Source organism: Protopterus annectens, chromosome 15.part0 (genome assembly GCF_019279795.1).
Source record: "Protopterus annectens isolate FY-2018-M chromosome 15.part0, PAN1.0, whole genome shotgun sequence".
NCBI classification, from domain to species: Eukaryota; Metazoa; Chordata; order Ceratodontiformes; family Protopteridae; genus Protopterus; species Protopterus annectens.
Genome location: NC_056749.1, coordinates 98,843,473 through 98,867,618, shown reverse-complemented (window position 1 = coordinate 98,867,618; position 24,146 = coordinate 98,843,473). Strand labels below are relative to the sequence as shown.

Below are 24,146 nucleotides of genomic sequence, written 5' to 3'. Positions count from 1 at the left end.
CAGTAGCTGTCAGATTTTTGCCTACTTCTGGTTTGATTACCATCCCCACTTTATCTGAAATGCTTATATTAAACTAAGAAAAGATATCATATTAGATGACTTCTCCTCATGTTTTAAAATATTCACTACATTTGGATCTAGCGAGATCAGCAGCTATGTATACAATCCTATGATTGCAGATCTATATATATGTTGTTAGAACTATATAGTCTTGAGGCATATTGTTTTTTATATATAATTCAATATATGAAAACAATTTTCTTATTTTTGTTCAGTCGATTAAATACTTTTGGGGCCAATCAATCAATTACCCAAAATCTGTAACTTAGAACTGGTAGAGCAAATTGATTTATAGCTTAGACTTTATTCCTAGATGTCAAGGCAGTTTTCAGTATAATGTTAGTCTTCTGAAGTATTCCTTATTCAGCTCTGTTTTCATTTCTTCGCGTTCTATTGCTGACCTTTCATCTATTCCCAAATAATTGACCATCATCTCCTGCTCAAGTTCACATTCCTCTCTCAGGTTGATATTTTCTTAGTGCTGCGTCTTTCCTTTTTCAAATGTTCCTTTTGTGTTTTATCAAAGCTGAATGTCATTTTTTTATCATCTAAGAAAGTTTTAAGCATTGCAGTTGTGCTTTCATCTCCTCATCTGATGAGCTATACAATTTTAGGTCTTCCACAAAAAACAGATGTGAACTCTAAAACTAGGTTGGTTTCTAGGGTCCAAACTGTAACCACAGCCTAATCTATTAACTCAGCAGCTTAATGAGTTCTGTGCAAGACAAAACAACAGCAGTAACAACTAATCCCCCTGGAATATCCCCTTTGAATTTTAATCCCTATGATAATTATTTGCTCTTTGCAATGGCTCAATTTCAAAGTGATTTGCAACTTTCATGGTTACTTGCAATGTAATGAAATTTAATCTGTAATTTATATATCTGTAAGCATTCCATTATCCATAAATGTGGGATGTTGCCAAATTCTTTTTTGTAATATATCGATGCCATATTTAAAATGTTCCCCTTTTTACAACTCTCTGTAATGGCTTTGTTTAGCAACAAATGATCTTTTCTGCTTATGACCTTCTTTTATTACCTTTTTGTTCTATTATAATTTATTTTTTCAATGACAATAAACTCTGTCTGCATTATTTCCAGGATATAATTTGTAAACTGTTTGGAAAACAAGTTATTGGTCTATAGTTCTTAGTATGGCTTGCAGTTTCACTCTTAAGGAGGAGTATATTCCTGCTTTTAACCAGGTTGGTGTGTGTTTGGGATACACATATAAGTAATTCTTGCTAAGGGCTAAATCTTTGTATAAAGATGTCAATACCTTTAGAGAGAACTGACGTGTCACGTTTGACCCTGGGGTTTTGCAGTTGGGAACTTTTCGTAATTTTGCATGTTTCTCTGGCTGTTACTTCATCCCATGTCATAATCTCTATATTACAACATCTTAATGTTTCTTTTAATTCTTCTATCCATTCAGCATCTTTGTTGTGTGCAACAGCGTCTTCATAACTACATTTCCAAAATGTGCCTATTTCTTCTTCCTCTTTCTCTTTTAGGTGATGCTTTGTTTTCCAATTTGTATAAAACCTTTTTGGGTCATTAATGAATGTTTGTTTTGTATTTTTCCTTTATATTTATTTGCATACCCTCCAAGTTTTTCTGCTTGCGCTGATGGTTTAGTTTATTATTGGAAGTAGTGTATGATAAATCCTGGTTTGTTTTGATAATATGTGTTGCTTTTACCACTTCTGTCTTTCTAAGTAGTTTTGATTATCTGTTCTCTTTTCATGACATTTCTTGCCTTAATTGCTTTATAATTTTCTCTATTTAGCACTTCCATTTCAGCATTTTACTTGTTCCCGTCCTTTACTTTTTTACTGTTCATGTTTTTTGTGGTAAGGTAACACTTTATCTGTTGCTAGTTTAGCTGCATAGAAATATATCCTATTTTTTGTGATATCACATGCATTTCTTTAATACTCCTGATTACTGTGTTCATGGTGCTGCGGTAGCATTGTCGCCTCACAGTAAGACGCTGTCCGGTTCGATTCTCAGCTAGAGCGTCTTCTGCGTGGAGATATGCATGAATGGGCGTACCTTCATTGAAGGTTGTGCGTCAGGGCTGGTAACTCGGCACCTAAAAATCAACTACCAATCATTAGCGGACCGGAGTTCCGCTGTGGCGACCCCTAACCGGGAAAAGCCGAAAGACACAACAACTGTGTTCATCTGTTTTACCAGTCTTCTAACATTTGTGTTCTTACTTACTTTCTGTTATTTACTTCCTTCATCTACGTCAACATGTCTATCCATCCATTTCTATGAATCAAGCAGATATTCCCTTGAATTATTTTCTTTAGGATTGAGAACATCTTCTTTGCTCTCTGTTTTTTGCAAGTCTTCTACAGAAAGTTCTACAACATCTTCCTGTGACATGTCCTCTTCAATGCATCCTGCTTCATTTGTTGTTCCTCCAGTCAGACTTGCAACTGTTTCCTGCTCTTTCCCTTGTTGTGCAACTTCAACTGGGCTTTCATGCAAGTCTCCTACAGGAAGGTTCAAAACATTGCCCTGTGGCAAATCGTCTTTAGGTGCATCCCACTCCTCCAGCTGCTCTTCTGTCTGAGGACCCACTGGCCCATCACGTTGCAAAACTGCCAGTGCTGCACTTTCCACACTAAACCCTTCATTTCTCAGATGGTCCATCACTTCAATTTGTATTTGTTTAACTTCCACCTCACTTATTTTCTTCTCTATATTCCCCCTTTGCGATCTTATTTTTTGTACTGTGAAATTTTTCATATCTGGGTGTCTTTGCCTATATTTCTCTTCAAATATTTTTGGAGCTGCCTTTTTTGTACTGATTAGTTTGGCTTTCACTTTTGCATAAATACTGCACCAAACCAGATCTCTTTTTCTTTCTCGTGTCCATGTAACTTTTTCATACCTTTCAATAATCACTGGTGTCTCTCCAGTGTGTAGTTTATTATGTGCAGAAAGTCGATTCTTTCTTGAAAAAGTCTTTCCACATTTGGCACACTTAAATGGCTTTTCTCCAGTGTGTACTTTCAAATGGGTTGAAAGGGCACTTTTTCGTATAAAACTCCAGTTACATGTGGTACATTTATATGTTTTTTCTCCAGTATGTATTTTCTCATGATTTGAAAGGGTACTTCTCAATGTAAAACTCTTGCCACATGTGACACACTTGTATATCTTCTTTCCAGTGTGTATCTTCTCATGTGTTGAAAGTGTACTTTTCTGTGTAAAACTCTTATTACATGTGGCACACGTGAATGGCTTCTCTCCAGTGTGTATTTTCAGGTGTTTTGAAAGGTTACGCTTAAATTTAAAATGCTTGTCACATGTGACACACTTATATGGTTTCTCTCCTATGTGTATTTTATTATGATTTGAAAGGGTACTCTGAAATCTAAAAAACTTGTCACATGCTGCACATTTATATGGTTTCTCACCTGTGTGTATTTTCATATGTTTTGAAAGGTTACTCTTATAGATAAAATGCTTGTCACATGAGGCACATTTATATGGTTTCTCTCCCGTGTGTATTTTCTCATGATTTGAAAGGGTGCTCTTAAATTTAAAACACTTATAACATGTGGCACATGTATATGGCTTCTCCCCGGTGTGTATTTTCTCATGATTTGAAAGGGTACTTTTCAGTGTAAAACTCTTGCCGCAAGTTACACATTTGTATATTTTTTTTCCAGTGTGAATTTTCTCATGGGTTGAAAGTGTACTTTTCTGTGTAAAACTCTTATCACACGTGGCACACTTAAACGGCTTCTCTCCTGTATGTATTTTTTCATGCGATAAAAGATGAGCATTACTTATAAATGTCTTATCACATTTGGAACACTTACATTGCTTATGTTTAACATATGCTGGCATTTTACCAAGAAGGTCCTTGGCATGTTTAGATTTTTGATTATTCTGTAATGATGACTCTTGTCTTTGAATGTCATTGTAGTTCAGGCACCTGTTGACTAAATATTTATGTTTTATTAGCATTTGGCACCAATATACAAAAGAGCTTTATGTTCATGGTTAACTTTTCGCTAAATTAATACTGAATTAAGTGTGATAAATACGTTTGTTTAGCCTTTTATTTAGTAAACACTGTCATTTAACTCCACAATGTTTATGTGAATATAGATTAACAGGGTCACATAATTTACGACAAAAATAACTTCCAGCTCCCCATTTTTGTCATTAAGGGCATTTAGTGCATTTTCACTGGCTTTTAATAACTTCCTGCTCATGTATTTATTTCAACATTACTGCTAATCTATGCAGCATGTAAGAAGATGGACTATCCTGGTAAACCAACTGCAAATAAATAAATAAATATGATAACCCTCCTTACACACATCATCTTGATGACATGGTCATGGTAAGGGATGTGATAACCCTCCTTACAGACATCACCTTGATGACGTGGTCATGGTAAGGGATGTGATAACCCTCCTTACACACATCACCTTGATGACGTGGTTATGGTAAGGGATGTGATAACCTTCCTTACACACATCACCTTGATGATGTGGCTATAGTAAGGGATGTGATAATCCTCCTTACACACATCACCTTGATGACGTGGTTATGGTAAGGGATGTGATAACCCTCCTTGCACACATCATCTTGATGATATCGTCATGGTAAGGGATGTGATAACCCTGCTTACACACATCACCTTGATGATGTGGTCATGGTAAATAATATGATAACCCTCCTTACACACATCACCTTGATGACGTGGTTATGGTAAGGGATGTGATAACCCTCCTTACACACATCACCTTGATGATGTGGTTATGGTAAGGGATGTGATAGCCCTCCTTACACACATCACCTTGATGACATGGTCATTGTAAGGGATGTGATAACCCTCCTTATACACATCATCTTGATGACGTCGTCATGGTAAGGGATGTGATAACCATCCTTACAGGCATAAATTTGATGATGTGGTCACAGTAAGGGATGTAATAACCCTCCTTACAGACATCTGAAAATCTTAATGGGCAACGATAGTCAAATGGACTTTCAAGTGTTAAAAAGTAAGAGTTTATTTAATCCTCCCCTCTATTCAGCTATTGACAATATTGAAAAAGTTTGTGAAAATGAGATCTGAGGGTTACTAGTCACAAACAGGAAATGTATGTTTTATAATTTAACAAAGGAAGAGAAGGTCATATCGGATAGCATCACCTACACATATTTATTTATTTTTATTTTACAATTGTTGACCGGGCTAGTCTAGCTGGATATATGTCCATTTAACATATAATATTTGATGTATGAAACCAGACAAGGGGAGTGGTCAGATAATCACGGACCTAATGGATTATACTAGCAGGATGACCACTGTTCTTATGAACACTCTCTGTTAATGAGATCAATACAGCATGTGCTTCTATTAATATGTGGCTAGAGGAATTATTATTATTTGAGGATGCTTCTAGAGATCTATACAATTTCATAAAGATCTTTTCCAACAATACCAAAAATCGTTGGCATTCTAAAGATCCATTTGGACTTATCGCACCCATCTGTTCATCCAATTGTGGCAGACAGGGGTTCAGTAACCAAATCCCTTGCAAAATATTTTGATACAAAGCTGAAACAACTTTTTAAAAATGCACCACATATCCTACAGGACTCATGGGATTTTGTTGACAAATTGAAACATGTACAGTTGAGGGACAACTATTGTTCACATTGGACATTAAAAACCTTTTTTCAGTCATTCCCCATATGGAGTGGAGTTAAATTGGTTTGGTGATGTGATTTTAGAAAATGAAATACTTTCGAACAGTGATTTCAAACTTGTCATAGATTTTTATGGAAACTGTTTTGTCTAACACTTATATTTTGACAGCGAATACTTCAAACAACTTTCTGGCATGGCTATTGGGGCAGCATGTGCCCCATTTTGCCAATGCAGTATTGTTAAAATGGGAACGAGAGAAATTATTTAGATCTGATTTTTATAAGTACTGCCAGTTTTATTGTCTTTTTCTTGGACATTTTTTTAATATGGTCTGGTATGCCCGTCCAGTTGGATAACTCATCAAAAGAAAGGTATTTTAAAGAGTCAATTTATTAGAATAGCAAGATTAACATCAGATGATATGGAATGTTTGAGACAATTTGACTTGTTAAAAACAATGTTCATGGACCGTGGTTATCCTATTGAACTAATAGACAATATACGAAAACAAATTTGCTTTGAGAGATCTGATAAGTATGTACCTACAATTTACAAAGGGCTACATGCTAGTGGTATTAGTGAGGCCAATGGTGAAAAAGCTAATAGAAGTGATTATAATTTAGTAATACACTATTCGTTGGAAGCTCAAGATGTTAGGAATATTATTGCAACAACTGCCCACTTATACAAAAGGAAAACAATTTTAAGGTTCAGTTTGAAGGTTTACCATCCTGTACATACAAGAACTGTCCTAATATTAAAAGGATCCTCGTGAGACCATTCATAAAGACACATAGTGACGACCACAAGACGTATACATGTGGTTGGTGCAAACAATGTACATTTATCAAAAACAATTACACCGGACCATTATGGGATAAAATTAGCAACTGGCAAGGAAGGGGCAGATATTTCTGTTACACTTCCAAAGTTGTATATCTTGCTAGATGTCAATCATGTACATTATTATACATCGGCACAGCCAACAATTCTTTGAATAACTGGATATATCAGCACCTAAATAGTGCTGACAGCAGAGACAACAAGAGTGCCTTGATGAGGCATGCTATCATGTGTGATGAGTTCAGTATATTCAAATTTTCTACCCATGAGAAGATCAAAGGAGAAGATTTAAATGGGGACTGGGAAAATGTATTACTACGTAAAGAAGTGAACTGGCAGCTTTGATTGGATGCCACCAGTGTTTCAGGATTGAAGAGAGCAGTCTCCATTATTAGTGAATTGAAGCACAGGGCTTCCAAAATATGATTGCTTGTAGGCTGACAACAAATCAAGCTTTTTTGAATAATTGAGTTTTACAAACATTGTTTCTTTCAGTATAACATTTTTTAGTGCCTGTCACTTTAAATAATTTTGGTGGCATTGCTTGCTACAATGTTGCAGATTTCCTGCTTCAAACAGGGGGAGTGTCATTTCAGTTGGTTATGGCGTTACAGCCTTTTTAGGTATTTTCTCTGCGTTTTATTCTGAAGAAGTCCACCATTGTAGTGGACGAAAGCACTTAATTTTAAAGTTCATTTTGGTTTTATTAATAAAGTTACACCAGTTTTCCTAGTGCTGTTACAATCTTTTTTTTTTTTTGGATTACTTCATTTTTTAATACGCAGTCTAATTGTATTTATTTGCTTTCTTGCCTTTGTTTACTCGTAACATCTGTCTGAGCAAAGCCGCTTTTCAGTGGAAGGCTGGGGAGAACAGCTTCAATTATATTAATTTGTACAGTCAACATAAGTAAAAAAGTAACTATATACATTTTGACATACAGTTAGATACACAGCTAAGCATGTAAACATCAAATTATATAGACTATATGGTTCATTCAGCATGTTTTAAGTGAACACATATTTGCAGAAAATTCAGGAAGAGCTAACAGTACATAAATAGCTTATAAAATATAAGTAACATTGTATACACATTTGAAGATCTTCTTTTAACAGTACATAATATAAGTTTTGACATTTCAGCATGTAAATATCTCAGAATATTATAACAAATGTATACAACAGTAATTGTAGGAACTCAGTCATATATATTGCAGAGAATACGGTTATATAGGATACAGACTTTACAGAAGTATGTCATTTTTTGCTCAGTTAGCAATTTAGGCATGTGAATATTATATCTACAGACTTGCATATTTACTTGAGACATTATTTAGGAGATTATAAGAGTAGAAGTGTTTTTTTTTTTTTTTTTACATTTTTAGTAGAATGGAGAATAAGAGGGTGTGGTGGTTGGGATTCTTACAAACGCAAAACAATTCTCAGGTATGTTTTTATTGTTTTCAAGTTGTAGGTGGGATGACATTTTTTCTGACATTTGCTGAGACTGAGTTCCAAAATTTAGGAATGCATACAGGAAAAGACAGACCACATTATAATCTTCAGATTTTTGAGTGAAGACTTTAGGTGTTGGTTTAGTGAATACAGTTTTCTGCAGGGAAGTACAGTTTAGTAACTGCTTGGAGACAGGGCATTTTTCTGAGCAGAGATATACAAAGGAAGTTAAGACTAGGCTAGGAGACTGAGTACCCCCCAAAAGTTAAAGGGCTTCCATATAAGCCAATCTGCATTGATATTGGGAGGGTGGCCTAATGGTTAAGGCATTTGCCTTACAAACTCAAGGTGCAGGGTTTGAGTCTCACAAGGGATAATTGGCTAGGCTTAAAATGGCTCGCAAGGGCAGTTAGCCTAGTACTAATCTATGAATCTATATTGCTGCTTGCAAAATTTGTAATTTAATAGGACTGTCAAAAGATTGAGATAAAACACAGAGCAGACTTGGGAGTAGATAAGTGTCATCTGATATACATGTTCCATTAGGAAAGGTTTGCCTTTGGAAAGAAGTCCGAGCTTAAGTTTTTTTTTTCTTAACTATATGTTGGGTATTTTGACAGAATCATATATATTTGGTCTGCTATCATTTCTGAATAATTTTGTATTTTCTACTAGCTCAATTTTAGCATTTCTAGTCTGACAGACCAAATTGAGTCTAGTTTTACTGACTGATAGTACTGTTAGGCTTAATTTTTTTTTTGGAGGGAGTTACAGATGTAAGTATTTTTCATTTATTTTATTAGGGTTTGGGGGTAATTTTGATTACTCATGCCAGTTTTCTGTTTTTATAAAAGACATCTAGAGGTCAGCCTGGAACGGTTGACTGAAAAAGTTGTGCATGTTAATACTGGGGCATCTGCACAGTTAATTACATTTGCTGGGTGGGAAGTTATATGCATTTTGTTTAAGAATAAATTAAAAATGTCCTATCATTGTACCTTGTGACACACCTACTGTTAATTGCTGAGGAGCTGATGGTTCTTCACCTATGCCTATGTACTTTGCTCACTTACTTTGGTAACTTATGAACCAGCTGAAAGTACTGCACTGAGGTGTCATTTCCTTGGGTCTATGTAACACTATGGGCTGTGAAAGTGGTTTAGATGCTTGAAAGGTCAAAAACTAGGGATGCAATCATTTCAACTTGATTTAATTTTTCATGGACATAGTTTAGGAAGTTTAGTACATCTGTTTCCGTAATGCGGCCTGCTCTAAATTCATGAAATGCTGTGAAGATTAACTTGCTGTTTGTAAGGCAGTTGATGTCCTTTATCTGGACACATTTTTCATGTAAAACCAAAGATATAATGAAGTATTCCACTGTGGAAGAGATTCACAGGTCAAGAAAACTCAAGTATAAAATATGTATAAAGACCAAACCAACCACGGCAATAAAAATAAAATAACAGTGTAGAGCTTTATTCAGGTAAGTGCTTTCTTGCTCTTGAGAGCACTTCTTCAGACTAAAACAACAGTTAAAAACAACTCTTTAAATAGTTACTCATCCACAACAATTAAATTCACATGACTGAAATAATAGAATCATTTGAACAAATTACGTGCAGACTTGACCATTAAGACCAGGAAATCTATCAGATTGCAGTCTAATAACCCACTGAATTTCCTGTTGTTCTGTAACATTCCTGATATCCCCCAAGGCGTTCACTCGCATATAAACATTCTAACACCCTGAACTTAAAGAAATGAGTAGGGCCATTACCTTGTATATGTTTGACCGGGGAATTTCTCAAACTTAACTTCTTAATGTTTGTGACATGTTCCCTAATTCTCTCTTAGCATCACTGCAGAAGAACTTAACTTAGAGAAGACTTTTTTTTTTTGCTCAGGATTACCTATAGAAGCCATTATCCCTCTCCAGGTGTGATTCAGGAGAAGTATAGCATCATGCTGCGCATCATGGACGTAGGCCAAATAGCACTATGGTCAGCTGTATTATACTATTTATTGTAGGTGTGATTCAGAAACACTTGTGAAAAAATACCTCATTACCATAATGAGAATACTACAGGGCTCTATCAGCATGATAAAAGTCATGCCTGCCATTATGGTCCTGGCTCCAGGGATGAAATCTCATCACAAGAGAGGCATCAAAGACTTTGTACTACAATACAGTTATTATAGTCAAGAGAGCTAATTAGAAGACCTTTCTTAAAGTCCTAAACAGCAGGAAAGGACACAGAGCACCCATAATGTGTGAGTGGTGTGTAACAGTATCCTTCATAAATGGAGTATGTGCCTGTTGGGGGTTAAGGGACAACTTACAGAGTATGGGTCCTGATTATTAACATAGATGGTGGACAGTTACAGGGGATGCATGTACTTCTTTGTCCACACATTAGCTGTGTGTTCATTGATACAGGATTTAAGGTGGTACCATAAAACAGAAGAAAACTGGAGAAATTCATCAACAGAGATGGAGACAGTACTGCAAGTTCTGCTCTCTTATGGCAGGTGACTTCTGAATATAAACAAGGCTGACAAGGTCTTTACAAAGTGGGTGTGGCAGGACTCAGTGACCAATGTAAACAGTGTAGGCAGGCAAAAACGTTAGAGACACAGTTCCAGCAAAGGGTCACAGATGTGACATATACCATGCCCACATAAAACAACATGGACCACTGCAAGACAAAGACTGGTTATGTGTAGATGAGCACCATCACAGACCACCCTCACTGACACTGGGGGGGGGGGGTGTTCTTTGATTCTGTCTGTGGAATGTGACTGGAAAGTGATACTTGGTGGAGGCCAGTATGTGGGGGGGGGGGTTCTATATCAGCATTTTGAAAATTTAATAGTTCGAATCACAAAATATCGAACTGAAATGATCAAACTATTAAATTTTCAAATGCTGATATAAAAAACAGAAAACAAAAAACTGAAGTGTGAAGGCGCCCACCCACGCTACTTAAATATGCCAACTCCGAGACCACACTACATTGTAGTAAATGGAAATCTCCCCTTACGGAAAGTTCCATTTACCCTTTCAATGTTCTGCACTTTTGCCATTCTCACATTGGGCGACAATATAGCACTGGATATTGTCAACGTTCGAGATGCTGATAGGAATCCGGATGTGGGAGCTGAACCTGTATGCCCATCTTCCAGTTGTAATATAGAGTGCTGCACCATTGTCATGAGCTTAACAATGGTAATCACCACTGAAATGCTCCTGCAGGACTGATGGGGATGTCTCCTTCACATCCTGTCAGCCACCCTTATCTTTGTAACAGTTAACCACTATTTGTAATGTAGCAAAGGTATATGGGAACATCAAATATGTTCAGTCACACACAGGTGTTTTCCTCTCTCTGCCTTCACAACTGCAACTGGTGTGATGTCAGGCATAGCAGGACAGGACATGTCTGACATCACTGAATCACCAGTGTCTGACAGTGATGGCAGCTTGCCCACAACACAGTGCCAGTGTTAACAATGGTTCCTGAGTAGTGTAGAGTACCACCTACAAAAGTGCATGTGTCTGTGGTGGATATAGACACCAGCCGTGCATCTATTTGTCCATGAAGGGCCAGGCCATCCATATCAACCATTACTGGGTACAACGTCCTCACTTACACATGTGGGTAGCGCTTTCACTATTGACTACACTCAAAGCCCCAGGGAAGGCATAGTGATGGATGTTAGTGCTACAACTTCTGCTTGGTGACAGACCTTGATGTCAAACTGGACATCAAGTCTGTGGATGTACTGGTCAGTGTACAGACAAATGCCACCCATGCTTAGTGTGATATGTGGCAAATATGAAGACATACACAAGGGCCTCAATGCCTGCATACTGATATGATATGTAAGCAGTTCCTGTTAAGCCCCAAAAATTTCAGAGAAATGGGCTGTCCTGTAAAAAGCCCACATAATGCTGTTTGTCTCATTAGAAGTCCATGAAAGACAATCTGCTGGTCCACATACTGCAACATGGCATCAAGACACTGGTGTAAAATTCAAAAGGCATATGCCTGCAAAACTACAATGTCATGTGACAGCTACACAGACCTTAGTGTCCACTAAGATAATGTGCACATATCCCATGCAATTCTATGTGAAGTGTCTGTCCACATTGCAACTGTCAACTATGTCCATTTCACGGAGGTGATTGTAAGCCATCCATGGATAGATCCATCTGCAACACAGTGGGTGGGAGAATGCAAAACTGCAGTCAACAGCTGCATGAGTGGTGACTGACATGCTGTTCAGCTAAAGCAATGCTACTTAGCATTTCTGTGTGGTCAGTATGTCTGTTCAGTGAGAAATGATGGTGTACAAAACTGCTGCCTGCAGCAAACTGTCACACAATAATTATATTTATTTTTTATTTTTATTTTACATTTGTTGACCGGGCTAGTCTAGCTGGACATATATCGGGAGAAAAGCTCCAGTATAGATAAAATTACAGTGATTTATAACAATTTAAGAATTTTCTTTAGATTTATACAAGGTACAAGAGAGGATATCTATAACATTTAAAAATATATTAAGTCAAGTTATACAACAAAAAATAAGAACTACAAGAAAGCAGTAAGGGGACAGGAATTGAGACATACTTGCCATTGAGAAGTAAGATGTGCTTTGATTTGTCTTTTGAGAGAGGTGAGGACTGAGAGTAGCTATTCTTGAGGGATTAGATTCCAGTGTGTTGTATGGAATGGAAAAAAATAGTGCATCCCCAGCTTTATTATATGATTTAGTTATGGATACTAGAAACTTATGTGTTTAGGTTCTTGTAATAAGAATAAGCCCTCTAGCCAGGTATTTATTTTTCAGGGAAATGAAGGATTTTATGAATGATAAGTAGTTGTTGGTAGAGTAGGTGGTTATTTAGTTCTAGCCAATGTAGTTGTTTCAGGTTATAACAGTGGTGAGTTCTAAGGGGAGTTGCATTAATGAATCTAGCTATACTGTTATAACATGTACTGTTATACATTTTTTAAATTATATTTGGTCTCTTTTCCGCAGTCTCTCTACTTGGCAGGTCATTATATTGTCATCTGCATGTTATGCTGCCTTCGCTAGTTTTCACACTAATACAAACACTTTGCTCATGTCTCTGCATTGCGCACCACTGCTCACCATGCTATTTCACTTTACAAGTGCATTAAGCCCTTCCGAATATTCCCCCTGCTGGAAGTTTACAGCTGTTCAAATATATAGATATTTACACATTTTATAAAAGTTTAGATACAGCCTATAATTTCTGTAATTACAAGTCCAATAAATGAGCCAACTTGATGTGACGTCTTCCAAATTTTTATCAGCCCCTGAAAATTCTATACAGAGATATTATAACAAAGTGAAAATAAAAACTTTACATTTCAGAGTTAAGCTGAGACTTCAAAAAAAGGAGTATGAACAAAATGTTATGAATGAAAACGTTATTTCATAATGTGTATCAAGGGCTGGAACAATGGCATACATTAAAATATTCTGACAAGAAGAAATCGGTGGTACCTTTTATTAACATAAATCAATAAAAGTTTATAGAATATCATACCATATACATAAGAATGAAAATGAAATTGTACAAAAATAGTTTTGTGACATGACTTGAGTTCAACACCAGGAAAGACTCCACAGCTCTTTACATGTTCAAAAGGAGTCTGATAGCTGAAGAGATGGTTCAGATGTTAGAACACTGAGAAAGAAATGAAAGTTATGTATTTAACATAACGACAGATCTGTATTGTCTCCTTTCATCCTAACTCAATGGATGGGCATTCGGATCCAATTTTGGATCTGACTTTGGCCACTCTAGAGTTTGAATCCAAAGTGCAGGCTCCTCCCCTTATCCATAATCCCCTCCTACTCCTGAAGCTACCTCAGATCGGGTTTGTCTAAACACTAACTAGTGCACAAAGGACATTCTCCTCAGACAGCATGCTAATAAATTTAGTATGTTAAGTCCTTCTCTACTCTGGAGCTTAAAGAGCATAGAAAAACAGACCCTGGAAAGTTAAGGAAGGAGAGGAGCAGACAACACATTCTATCAGTATGGTAAGTACATAACATATATTTCATATCTGACGTCCCTTCCATCCATTCCTCAATGGATAGAACTGAGTCCATAGCTACTGAAGATCTTGTGAAGTCTCATGGTACAATATTCCCTGAGGATGGCTGAACAAAAAACAGTCCTACCCCTAGAGTATAAATCAAATGCATAAGAATTGGACCAAGTGGCTGCAGCACAAATATTGTCAATTGAGATTTCTGAAAAGAAGGCAGTGGAAGTAGGCACTGATCTAATCAAGCGAGCCTTGATGGGTTCAGATAAGGTTAGTCTCTTTTCTCTATATACTTATGAGATGCAGTCAGCTAACCATCTAGAAAGTGTCACTTTAGAGACATTTTGTTCCAGTTTGACTGTTAAAAACAGACAAATAATAAATCAGAATTTCGAATTTCCTTCGTATGGTGAAGGTAAGAATGAAGCTGATGAGGTACTTCCAACAGATGCAGCATGTATTCTTTTTTGGAAAAGATGGGAATGAAAACTGGAAGGTTGATGGATTGATTGAGTGAGGCCTCTGTAGCTACTTTTGGGAGAAAGAATGGGTTGGTTCACAGTGTCACTCTATCCTTAAAGATATCCGAAAGACCAGATAAGCAGGTTTGTAATTCTAATAGTCTCCAAGATGAAGTAACTGCCACCAAGAAAAGAGTTTTCCAGGGCTAGATATTTAAGGTTCACCATGGCTGCAGGTTCAAAAGAGGGTCTAGTCAAAGCTTAGAGAAAAGAATGGTTATATCCCAAGGAGCAGTAAGATCCCAAGGCGAGAACTGAGCGTGAAGGTCACCCTGAAAAAGGCCTTGGATAAGTTAAGGAAAGTGACAGAAGACTGATACTCTCCAACATGAAAACTAGATAAAGTCGCTAATTGGACTTTAACGGTAAAGTTGTTGGCTCCATCACTGAAAAAGGAACCCAGGAAATCTAAAATAGCTGGAAGAGAAGTCAAAAAGGGGTTCAGATTGCTATGAAAAGACCAAATAGAAAATAATTTCCACTTGTTTTTGTAACTCTTTCTAGTAGATGGCCTTTGTGCTGAGGTAAGAATGTGAATTATCTGGTATGACAGCCTGGATTAACTAGCCATCATTGGAAGTTGAGAAACAAAGAGGTCAGCTCAAGGGCTTGAATATCCAGGTGAGGCGTTCCAGATGGATGAGAGAAAAGATCTGGATTGGGATCTAGTACTTAAGGGGGATCTATCATATGAGACCACAGGAAGGGAAACCACAAGTGTTTGGACCAAAATAAAACAATGAGGATAACTGTGACATTCTTCTCCAAGGCTTTTTGTAGGACTTTTGGGATTACAGGAGTATGAGGAAAGGCATACGGAGCCCTAGGATCAAATGAGGGTCAGAGCATCATGACTGAGTACAATGCCCCATTCGGAATGTATCTGACATGACACCTGCAGCAACTGGAAAGACCCCAAAAGTTTCTCACCAAAAGAATAAAGGGTCTCAAAAATATGTCTTATGCTGCCCGACTGAAGGAACTCCAGCTCTCAGAGGTGACCTGTGCCTGACATACAAGGCCATGTCCAACCCGGAATTGATGAACATGCTTCACCTCAAAAAATCTAGATCCCTCAGAACTACAAGGGTGGGAGACTTAAACGCTGGAGGGACAGATTCATCACCCAGAGACTCCCTATGCTGTGGAACAAAATCCCGGTACATGTGAGGCAGAGCACCTCGCTGGCTTTATTCAAGAGAAATCTTGACCAATGGATGGGAGATTGCAGATATACCCCAGGGATTATCTCAGTGTCACTGCTTGACAGAGGCACAGCAAAATAATGGGCATAGTATCCTTCAACTTATAAATGCCCTTGGGCAGATAGCCTAGTATGAACCTATGAACCTATGTCCTCTACAACACTGCATTTTCCCAGAATGTTCTTGCAACCTGAAGGTGGTAGGAAGATATCGACCACTGTCAAACCCTCACAGCCTCTGGACATTGGGGGGGGGGGTACAAATGTGTCCCCAGTTTGCTGATATACCAGACAACTGACATGTTGTCCATCAGAATGGATATCACTCTTAGGGGGAGGTAGTGCTGGAAGACCTACAACACTAGAAGTACTGCACTCATCTCCGGTATACTGATATGAAGACTGCACTTGGAAGGTGACCACATGCCTTGGATAGTCCGTCCCATGTAGTGTCTGCCCTCCAACCCTAGTTGGGGGGCATTCACAGCTACCATGGCCTGGGGAGGAAGTAGAACAAAGGGGCAACCTTGGGCAACTTCCAAGACTCGAGCCACCTTTGTAAGTGCATTCTGCAAATCTTTGTGATAAATACTTGGAAATTCATTGGTTGATGTCTGACAGACCATTGGAAAAAAAGTGTTGACTGAAGAAGTCTCATGTGATTTCTGGCAAGAGGAACTAGGGTAATGGAAGCAGCCACAGATCCTTAGAGACACAGATGCAGTCTCACTAGTGCTTTCTGGCAGGAAAAAAATCTACTGCCTGTTTGTTGAAGGTGGAAATCCTGTTCTATGGAAGTCTTGCTATTTGGAACGTCTTATCCCACTGAGCCTGTATGACTGCTATTGTCTATATGGGGAGAAAGCTGGATTTGACTGAGTTTACTCTGATGCTACCTGGTTGCAAAGTTGGAACAAGGAGTCCCTGGAGTGGATGAGAGGATTCTTGGAGGGGACGGTGATGATCCAATTGTCCAGGTATGGGGACACTTTGAATCCTTGCAGTCTAAGGTAAGCTGCAACCACTGATATTATATTTGGTGAACATCCGTGGGACTGTAGTGAGATCAAAAGGCAGGGGATCTGAAATGGAAATGTCTGACTCCAAGCCAGAAGCAGAGAAATCTTCTAGAGAGCCTGTCCATCTTTATGTGGTAGTACGCATCCTGAAGATCTATCAAGCACATCCAAGCATCCTTTCTCAATAATGGGAGAATGGACTGTACCATGACCATCTAGAATTTCATCTGACTGACATACTGATTTAGATGGTACCAAAAATAATCTTGATTACATTCCAAATCCTTCTTTGTCTGGGTGAACATGCATGACTTTTTGCTTCTAGAACAGCTGATTTTATTTGGGGGGGTGGAACATTGGGGGATTTTTTTGAAGGCAGGCGGTACGACAGAAATGTTATTGAGTAGCTTCTGGTTATGATCATCCATATTTCATGTGTCCTGGATGATAGAAATTCAGGCCTTAGAGTGCAGTGATAAACACCTGACTACTTCCAGAGTGTGGCAGTCAGGCAACTATTCAGGAGTGCCGGAAAGGCCTCTTGGAGAATGGACTCCAGAAGTCTTGATTATATGGACCACCTTTGACAGAGGGGCAATGTCCACCATTAGAATTTCCTCTGCTCTCTCCCTCTCTACTGTCCAGGACTCCCAGCCATTCTTTGCTTTATACTCAGCCCTCCTCTATTCCCTTCTCTGAAGTCTCTTCCTTCTTCCTCTATCTTTCTCCTTTGCATCAACCCTCTAACTCCTCTTCTCTACACATCTCATTACCCTTCCTTCTCTCTCCTTCACTTACCTATTTTTACATTCTCTGCTAAACTTGCTAAACTTACCTTCTGACTACTCACTCTTTACTGATTGTCTTCCTCACTTTCTCCTCCTCTGGCTCTTCCCGCTCCATTCCCCTACCATGCCCCCAAATTCCACCCGCCCCAGCACCTCCACATTTATACCTCATCAACTCCTCCCTCTAATTGTTTCAACCAATCACAATCTTACCCTACTCCCTCTATCCCTACATCAATTAACCAATCTTAACCCCCCCTTATTTCCCCACCCACTCATTCTCCTCCCACTTTCACTGCACTTAACCCTACACTCTCCTCTTCTAACTTTATATCTCCCTTCCTCTCCTTTACCTTCTCTCCACAACCACTCTCTTCTACCTTTCTTATTACTCCCTTCCACACCCCACTCATTGAAACATGCTCTCCCAAATTCTCTTTTCCCTAAGAGACTCCCCTTCTCCCTTCTCATCTTTCTTATTCCTCTCCATCATGCTATGTCATACTGCTTAAAATCTCACCCATACCTGCCTACTACTCATACTATCACTTTCACTCACCCACTTCCTCTTCGACTTTCTCACTTCCACTCCATTTCCCCCTCCATTATCACAATAAACCAACTACACCTCTTCCATACCAAAATACTCTCCTCCTCTACAAAAAACTTCTCTCTTATATTTCCACTAACCCCAAACATCTTCCTACTCTCCAAACTTAAAAGACAAAAAAGTTATCTCTAGTAATTTCCTAGCCTTATCTGGAGACATTCACCCAAACCCTGAACCCTGCCTCAATACAAACAACTCATTCCCTCCTTCACCATCCCCCCTCACTTTAAATAAGTCTCTCCCTCCTCCTCCTCCTCCTTCTTCTCCTACTTCTTAGCACCCTTAAGGTCTTCACTATCAATGCCCAGAGCCTTAACAACAAAATTCACCATGTTCATACTTGGATTAATCACAACCAACCTGACATCTTAGCCATCTCTAAAACCTGGCTAAAACCCCATATCTCTGATTCCGAAATCTTACCTCCAGGTTTCAACATCCTCAGAAGTGACCGATTAAATAAAAAAGGTGGAGGCTCTGCCCTAATCTACTCTAACCTTCTCTCCATAATCCCCCTGCAAATCCCAACCCCTCTATTCAAAAATACTGAAATAACCGCATGTCTGCTCCAACTCAATAAACAAAAATATCTGCTTCATTTCCTTATACATCTCCCCAGGCAATAATATCTCTACCCTTAAGAATATTCTCCACTGGGCCTCATCTGAAATAAAATATGAAACATTTATCCTAGGCGACTTCAACACTGATTGGAACAAAATCAATACACCTTCCCCCTCCCTAGCTATCAGCCTTTTCAACTTCTCCCAAGTAATCCATTCTATAACCAGACCTAATAAAAACCACGCCCCAGGATCCATCATAGATTGGATTTTAGTCTCCCATCCAAACAAAATCTCTCCATCTGGAACTAACCCTGACTCATTTAGTGACCATCTCCCTGCCTTCATTAATTGCTCAGCTAACCCCTCACAATTCCAGCATCATTACATTCAAACTCGTAACCTTAGCAACTTCAACTCCACAATTTTCTCCAACATTTTCAAACAAATCAACTGGAAAATCCTTTACACTCTCTCCCTTGACGACGCTGTAGAACATTTTAACTCCATCTTCCTAAATACCCTTAACTCCCTAGCCCCTCCCCCCCAAGAAACAAACAAATCAAAGCCAATTCTGCTCCTTGGCTGACCAAAGAACTAAACATACTATGCATCTCAGAGACAAATCCTGGAAACTCTATCAGAAAAGTAAATTGCCTTCTGCCTTGCTCCAATATACCCAACTCCGCAACCAAGTAAAAAAACTAATCACCTGGGATAAAAAAAAAATACACCAATAAACTTCAGTCCAATAATAACAACCCAAAACAAAATTCTGGAAATCTGTTAACTCTCTTCCCCATCCTAGGTCAAGAAATAACCCCTGCCCTGACCCTAGTTTAACTGACAAGGAACTGAGCTCTCTCTTCAACACTTTCTTTACAGATTATATAGCCAAGCTTACCAAACCTTTCCCTGACAACAATCCTTCCAACTTCCTAAACTCTTCTAATAACTGTCACCCTAATTTCCAACTCAAACCAGTTTCCACTACGTTTATAAAAAAGCTCTTATCCAAACTAAAGCCATGTTCTAATGCCCCCAACAACATTCTCCCCTCCTTCCTCAAATGCGCAGCCGAAGGAATTGCTCTCCCAATAAGCATCCTGATTAACGATCCTTAAAAGAATCATACGTACCCAAACTTTGGCATTCAGCCGACATTCTACCAATTCATAAAGGAGGCAAAAACAACTCAATTTCTAATTTCCGTCCCATAGCCCTCCTCTCTCCAATATTTAAAATTCTAGAGAAATGTGTCCACTACCAATTTTACCCTACTTAACTCAGAATCAGTTACTTACACCCACCCAACACGGGTTCCGTCCCGGTCACAGCACCATAACTTCCCTACTTTCCTTCTTAGAAACAGTTAATGAAGCCTGAGATTCTGGACTTCTTGTATCCACTGTTCTGCTAGATCTGTCTAAAGCCTTTGACACCATCTCCCATACACACCTTCTCTTCCATCTCTCCAACCTTAATCTCTCCACTAATACTCTATCCTGGTTCTCCAGTTACCTCTCTGACAGATCTCAGGCTGTCAGATGGAAGGACTCTACCTCCGCCTTCTTACCTACTCCTACCGGCATTCCTCAGGGATCCATCCTCGGTCCCATACTTTTCAACATCTTCATAAACAACCTTCACACTGCTCTCCCAGACACTTCAGTCATCCAATACGCTGATGACTCTACCTTAGTCTGTACCGCCCCCAACTTTTCTGAACTTCTCTAAAACACAAACTGCTTTTTCCACTACAGAAAACTGGATGCACCAAAACCATCTCTCCCTCAACTCCAAGAAATCTAAATACTAATTTTCCTCCCTACCAAGGCTTCTTCCTTTGACAAAAACACTTTCAACATCCTCAGGATGAAAATATTGCAAATTATGTTAGTACCGAACAGACTAATTGTAGCTGTAGACTGTAGTTAGACTGTAAGGATGAAATATTGCAAATTATGTTAGTACCAAAAAAAAAAAAAAACGTTTTTTGTTACTTAGCATTTGCAGTGTTCTTAATATGTATTCTTGCTGTGTGGACATTCTATTGTAATTTACATTTGCAGTGTTCTTTTATGTATTCTTGCTTTGTGGACATTCTATTGCATTGATTGTACTGCCTTTGGAGCTTTTCTCCCCGGGCCTCCACTGAAAATGGGTACTACTTGGCCCAGTGGAATTCCCCGGTAATCAAACTGAAATAAATAAAAATAAAATAAATAAATCTACCACAGGGGTTCTATCACCAGACGTGTCAGGAGAGAACTCTTGAGATTTAATGAACCACAGTTTTTCCCTTCCTTCTGATTCCTACAGAAATACCTCTGGGGGGGGTAGAGAACCTTATTCTTGCTCCATGTCTAACATGTATCTGTTCATTCAAAACAGTTTGTTTCAGGACATATTGAAAGGCACGTAAAACTCTTGTAGTTGGCCGAATTTTGTCCCTAGGGCCACCTCTTGGACACCCCTGATTTAAAGTCTATAAGAGTAAAAAAAAAAAAAAAAAAAAAACTCAAACGTATCTAAAATTTGTCAAAAAAATTGTACTTCTCTAAGGCAAGCCAGAGCAGTGGAGACCACATCTGTATTGAAGGACTACCAAACAAGATGTGAGGCAACTTTTAAGGGTAGGAAGGGATTAAGGGTAAGGAGAGCAACCTCACCTTTCTGTCCAAAGTCTAGAGCATCCAACATCAGAACCGAATACCCAGCCATTGAGGAATGAATGAGAGAGACAATATCATATTGGATTTTATATCATAATGCCCTGTAATACCACCCTTGAAAAGAGTATGAAATGTGCAGTTTCTGAATATACTTTGATACTGGCAAATTCCTGTTATGTAATGGACTTTTGGGAAGTCAGTAGTTAGAAACAGATTACCCCAGGGATCTGGAAGAAACTCAGTAAACAAGTTGGCAGACATTAAGTAGATTAGTAAGATAAACCATTTCTACTGACAGCAATTCCTACAGGCTACTATAAAATGATATTGATGATGTCACATTAGCCATTCAAGCTCTCCATCAGGTATATCCAACTCAGTTTTAGAATACAACAGTTGGAGTCAGAAAATAAAAATATCATAACATTTTTGAATTTGCATTCATCATGTGGCATAGTGTGCCATGTTGTTCTGTAGCTTCCATCAGTTATGCTACAGTTAAAAACTATCCAGTGGTAACTTTTATTCTGATAATAATGGGTAGTTTTACATACTGTATGCGTATTTGAAAAGAACCACATATTTGGTGATATGTAAGTGTCTGCACTCCACACATTAAAACCACTACCAACAACAATGAAATTATAACCCTGCACTATAGCAAATCATACTATACGCCACTCTAAAAACATCAATCTGGTGCACTTTTTAGTAAAAATGATCATGAGCACCAGTATCAATATTACACTTGTCTGGTAGCTGAAAACAGTGCTCAACTTATTTTATTTTTACCAGTTAACCAAGGAGGTGATCTGGTCTACCGATCCTTTTTGGTCATGACCCAGGCTCACTGAGCTAAGACAATAAAATCTGAATTCAACTTAATACAGTTTCAAAAACAGGCACCAGAACCAGGAGGTTAAAATAAAATGATGTCCACAGCAAGCTCGCAATAAACAGCTCTTTAATCACATAAACGCACCACTCACTGTAGCATTTTCATCCAGAAAGGACTTCATCAGATGTAACAAGATCATAGGCTGTACATTTCTTTTTTATATCCCCCATACCCTATTTAATTGGATAATATAATTGAATAATCACATAATAAATCACATAATGAATCCAACAATCCAAGTCAAACCCCCCAGTTACATACAAACTTAAATGTTTAAAAAATGTCCAAAGGACTGAATAAAATGTGTAAGTACACAGATAAACAGAAATAAATGTAGGTAGTTAAGTGACATAAAAAATATATATGTTTAATTAAATAAAAGAATAAATCTATAGTCTAACTAATTCTTACAATTTAATAATGCACATAAAATCCACAGATAATCCAACACTACCACCCAATGGTGGAAGACCTCAGCTACAAGCTATAATTTTGCAGCTCTCATTTTAAGAATGGGTGCAATGGATAAATGTTCGTTTAACCCCGGGTTTTTGTGCTTTGCAATTGGTTCCTGGTTTCTTCAGGCACCTAGCCTCCTTTTGTTTTGTGGTTAATACAGTTTCAAGTATACTTCATGTGGGACAGGAAATGCTTGACAAAAATAAACAAGGCAATTGGTACAGAAATGTTTAAATAACCAAGAAAGTATAACAACATATCATAAGAACTACAAAACATGAAATAACACAATAGGTACAATATTTAAAGCTAGGTGATGTCAAACAGATTAATGTGTAACCTACACAGCAGAATGAGATTCTGTGTTGTAATTGAGTTCTATCCAGGGTCACAGAACCTATACAGCATGATGAGCGTTTGAGTTGTAATCGAGTTCTATCCAAGGTCACAGAACCTATGCAGCATGATGAGCTTTTGCGTTGTAATCGAGTTCTATCCAGGGTTACAGAACTAAGTGTAAATGACTTCATTTTGTAATCAATCCTTTAATGCCCTCTAAAATCTCTCAATGTTTATCGATTTCTGGCTTAATTAATTAGTTTGTTCCATGTTACTGTGCCAGGTTATTATACCTATATGTGAGTAGTTTGTCCCTGCTATACCTCCATTCTGCATACAAAACATGCCAACTATAGTCTTTTGAAGTCAAGATCAAGTCAAGAAGGGGGTGAACTAACAGCAGTTTTTTTTTCTTGTTGTAATGTGAGGAGTAGTTTTGTTCTCTTGTTAACAATGTCCTTATTATGGGAGTAGGCACTAACTAAGCTTCAGAATTTTAAAGAGAAGGAATACTCGGCAAAAGTGTGGCACAGAAAGAAAGAAAGATGGAGCCAGCTAATAGCCTGACATGTCTCAGTGATGTTTTTTAGGGTTGGAAAAGATGACAAATGTACAAATCTTGACTTCAAAAGACTATAGTTTGCATGTTTTGTATGCAGAATGGAGGTATAGCAGGGACAAACTACTCAAGTTAAGGCATAAGTACATTTCCAGTACAGCGGTCCTAGCTACGGCATAGGGGTGAGCTACAAGGATTGTAAGTCTAAGCAGATGACATTAATAAATAGGGACAATAGAAGGGGATCTAAAACTCAGCCTTGGGGTACCCCAGTATTTAGGGTAGCATTAATGGAAAGGGAGTTGTTCTAATAAACTTCAAAGGTTCTGTCTTTTAGATAGTTTGGAACAATAGAAATACATCAT

The 24,146-nt window shown here is 38.2% G+C and overlaps 1 protein-coding gene across 1 annotated transcript in view; it reads right to left on the bottom strand.

Moving 5' to 3' along the window:
• Positions 1-2,240: 2,240 nt before the first annotated feature.
• LOC122789797 overlaps positions 2,241-24,146 on the bottom strand; it is an 825,084-nt gene continuing 803,178 nt past the window's right edge. Inside the window, 1 exon segment of the mRNA XM_044057239.1 lies at positions 2,241-4,020. Within this exon segment, the coding sequence (XP_043913174.1) occupies positions 2,340-4,020 (1,681 nt within the window). The 3' untranslated portion in view covers positions 2,241-2,339.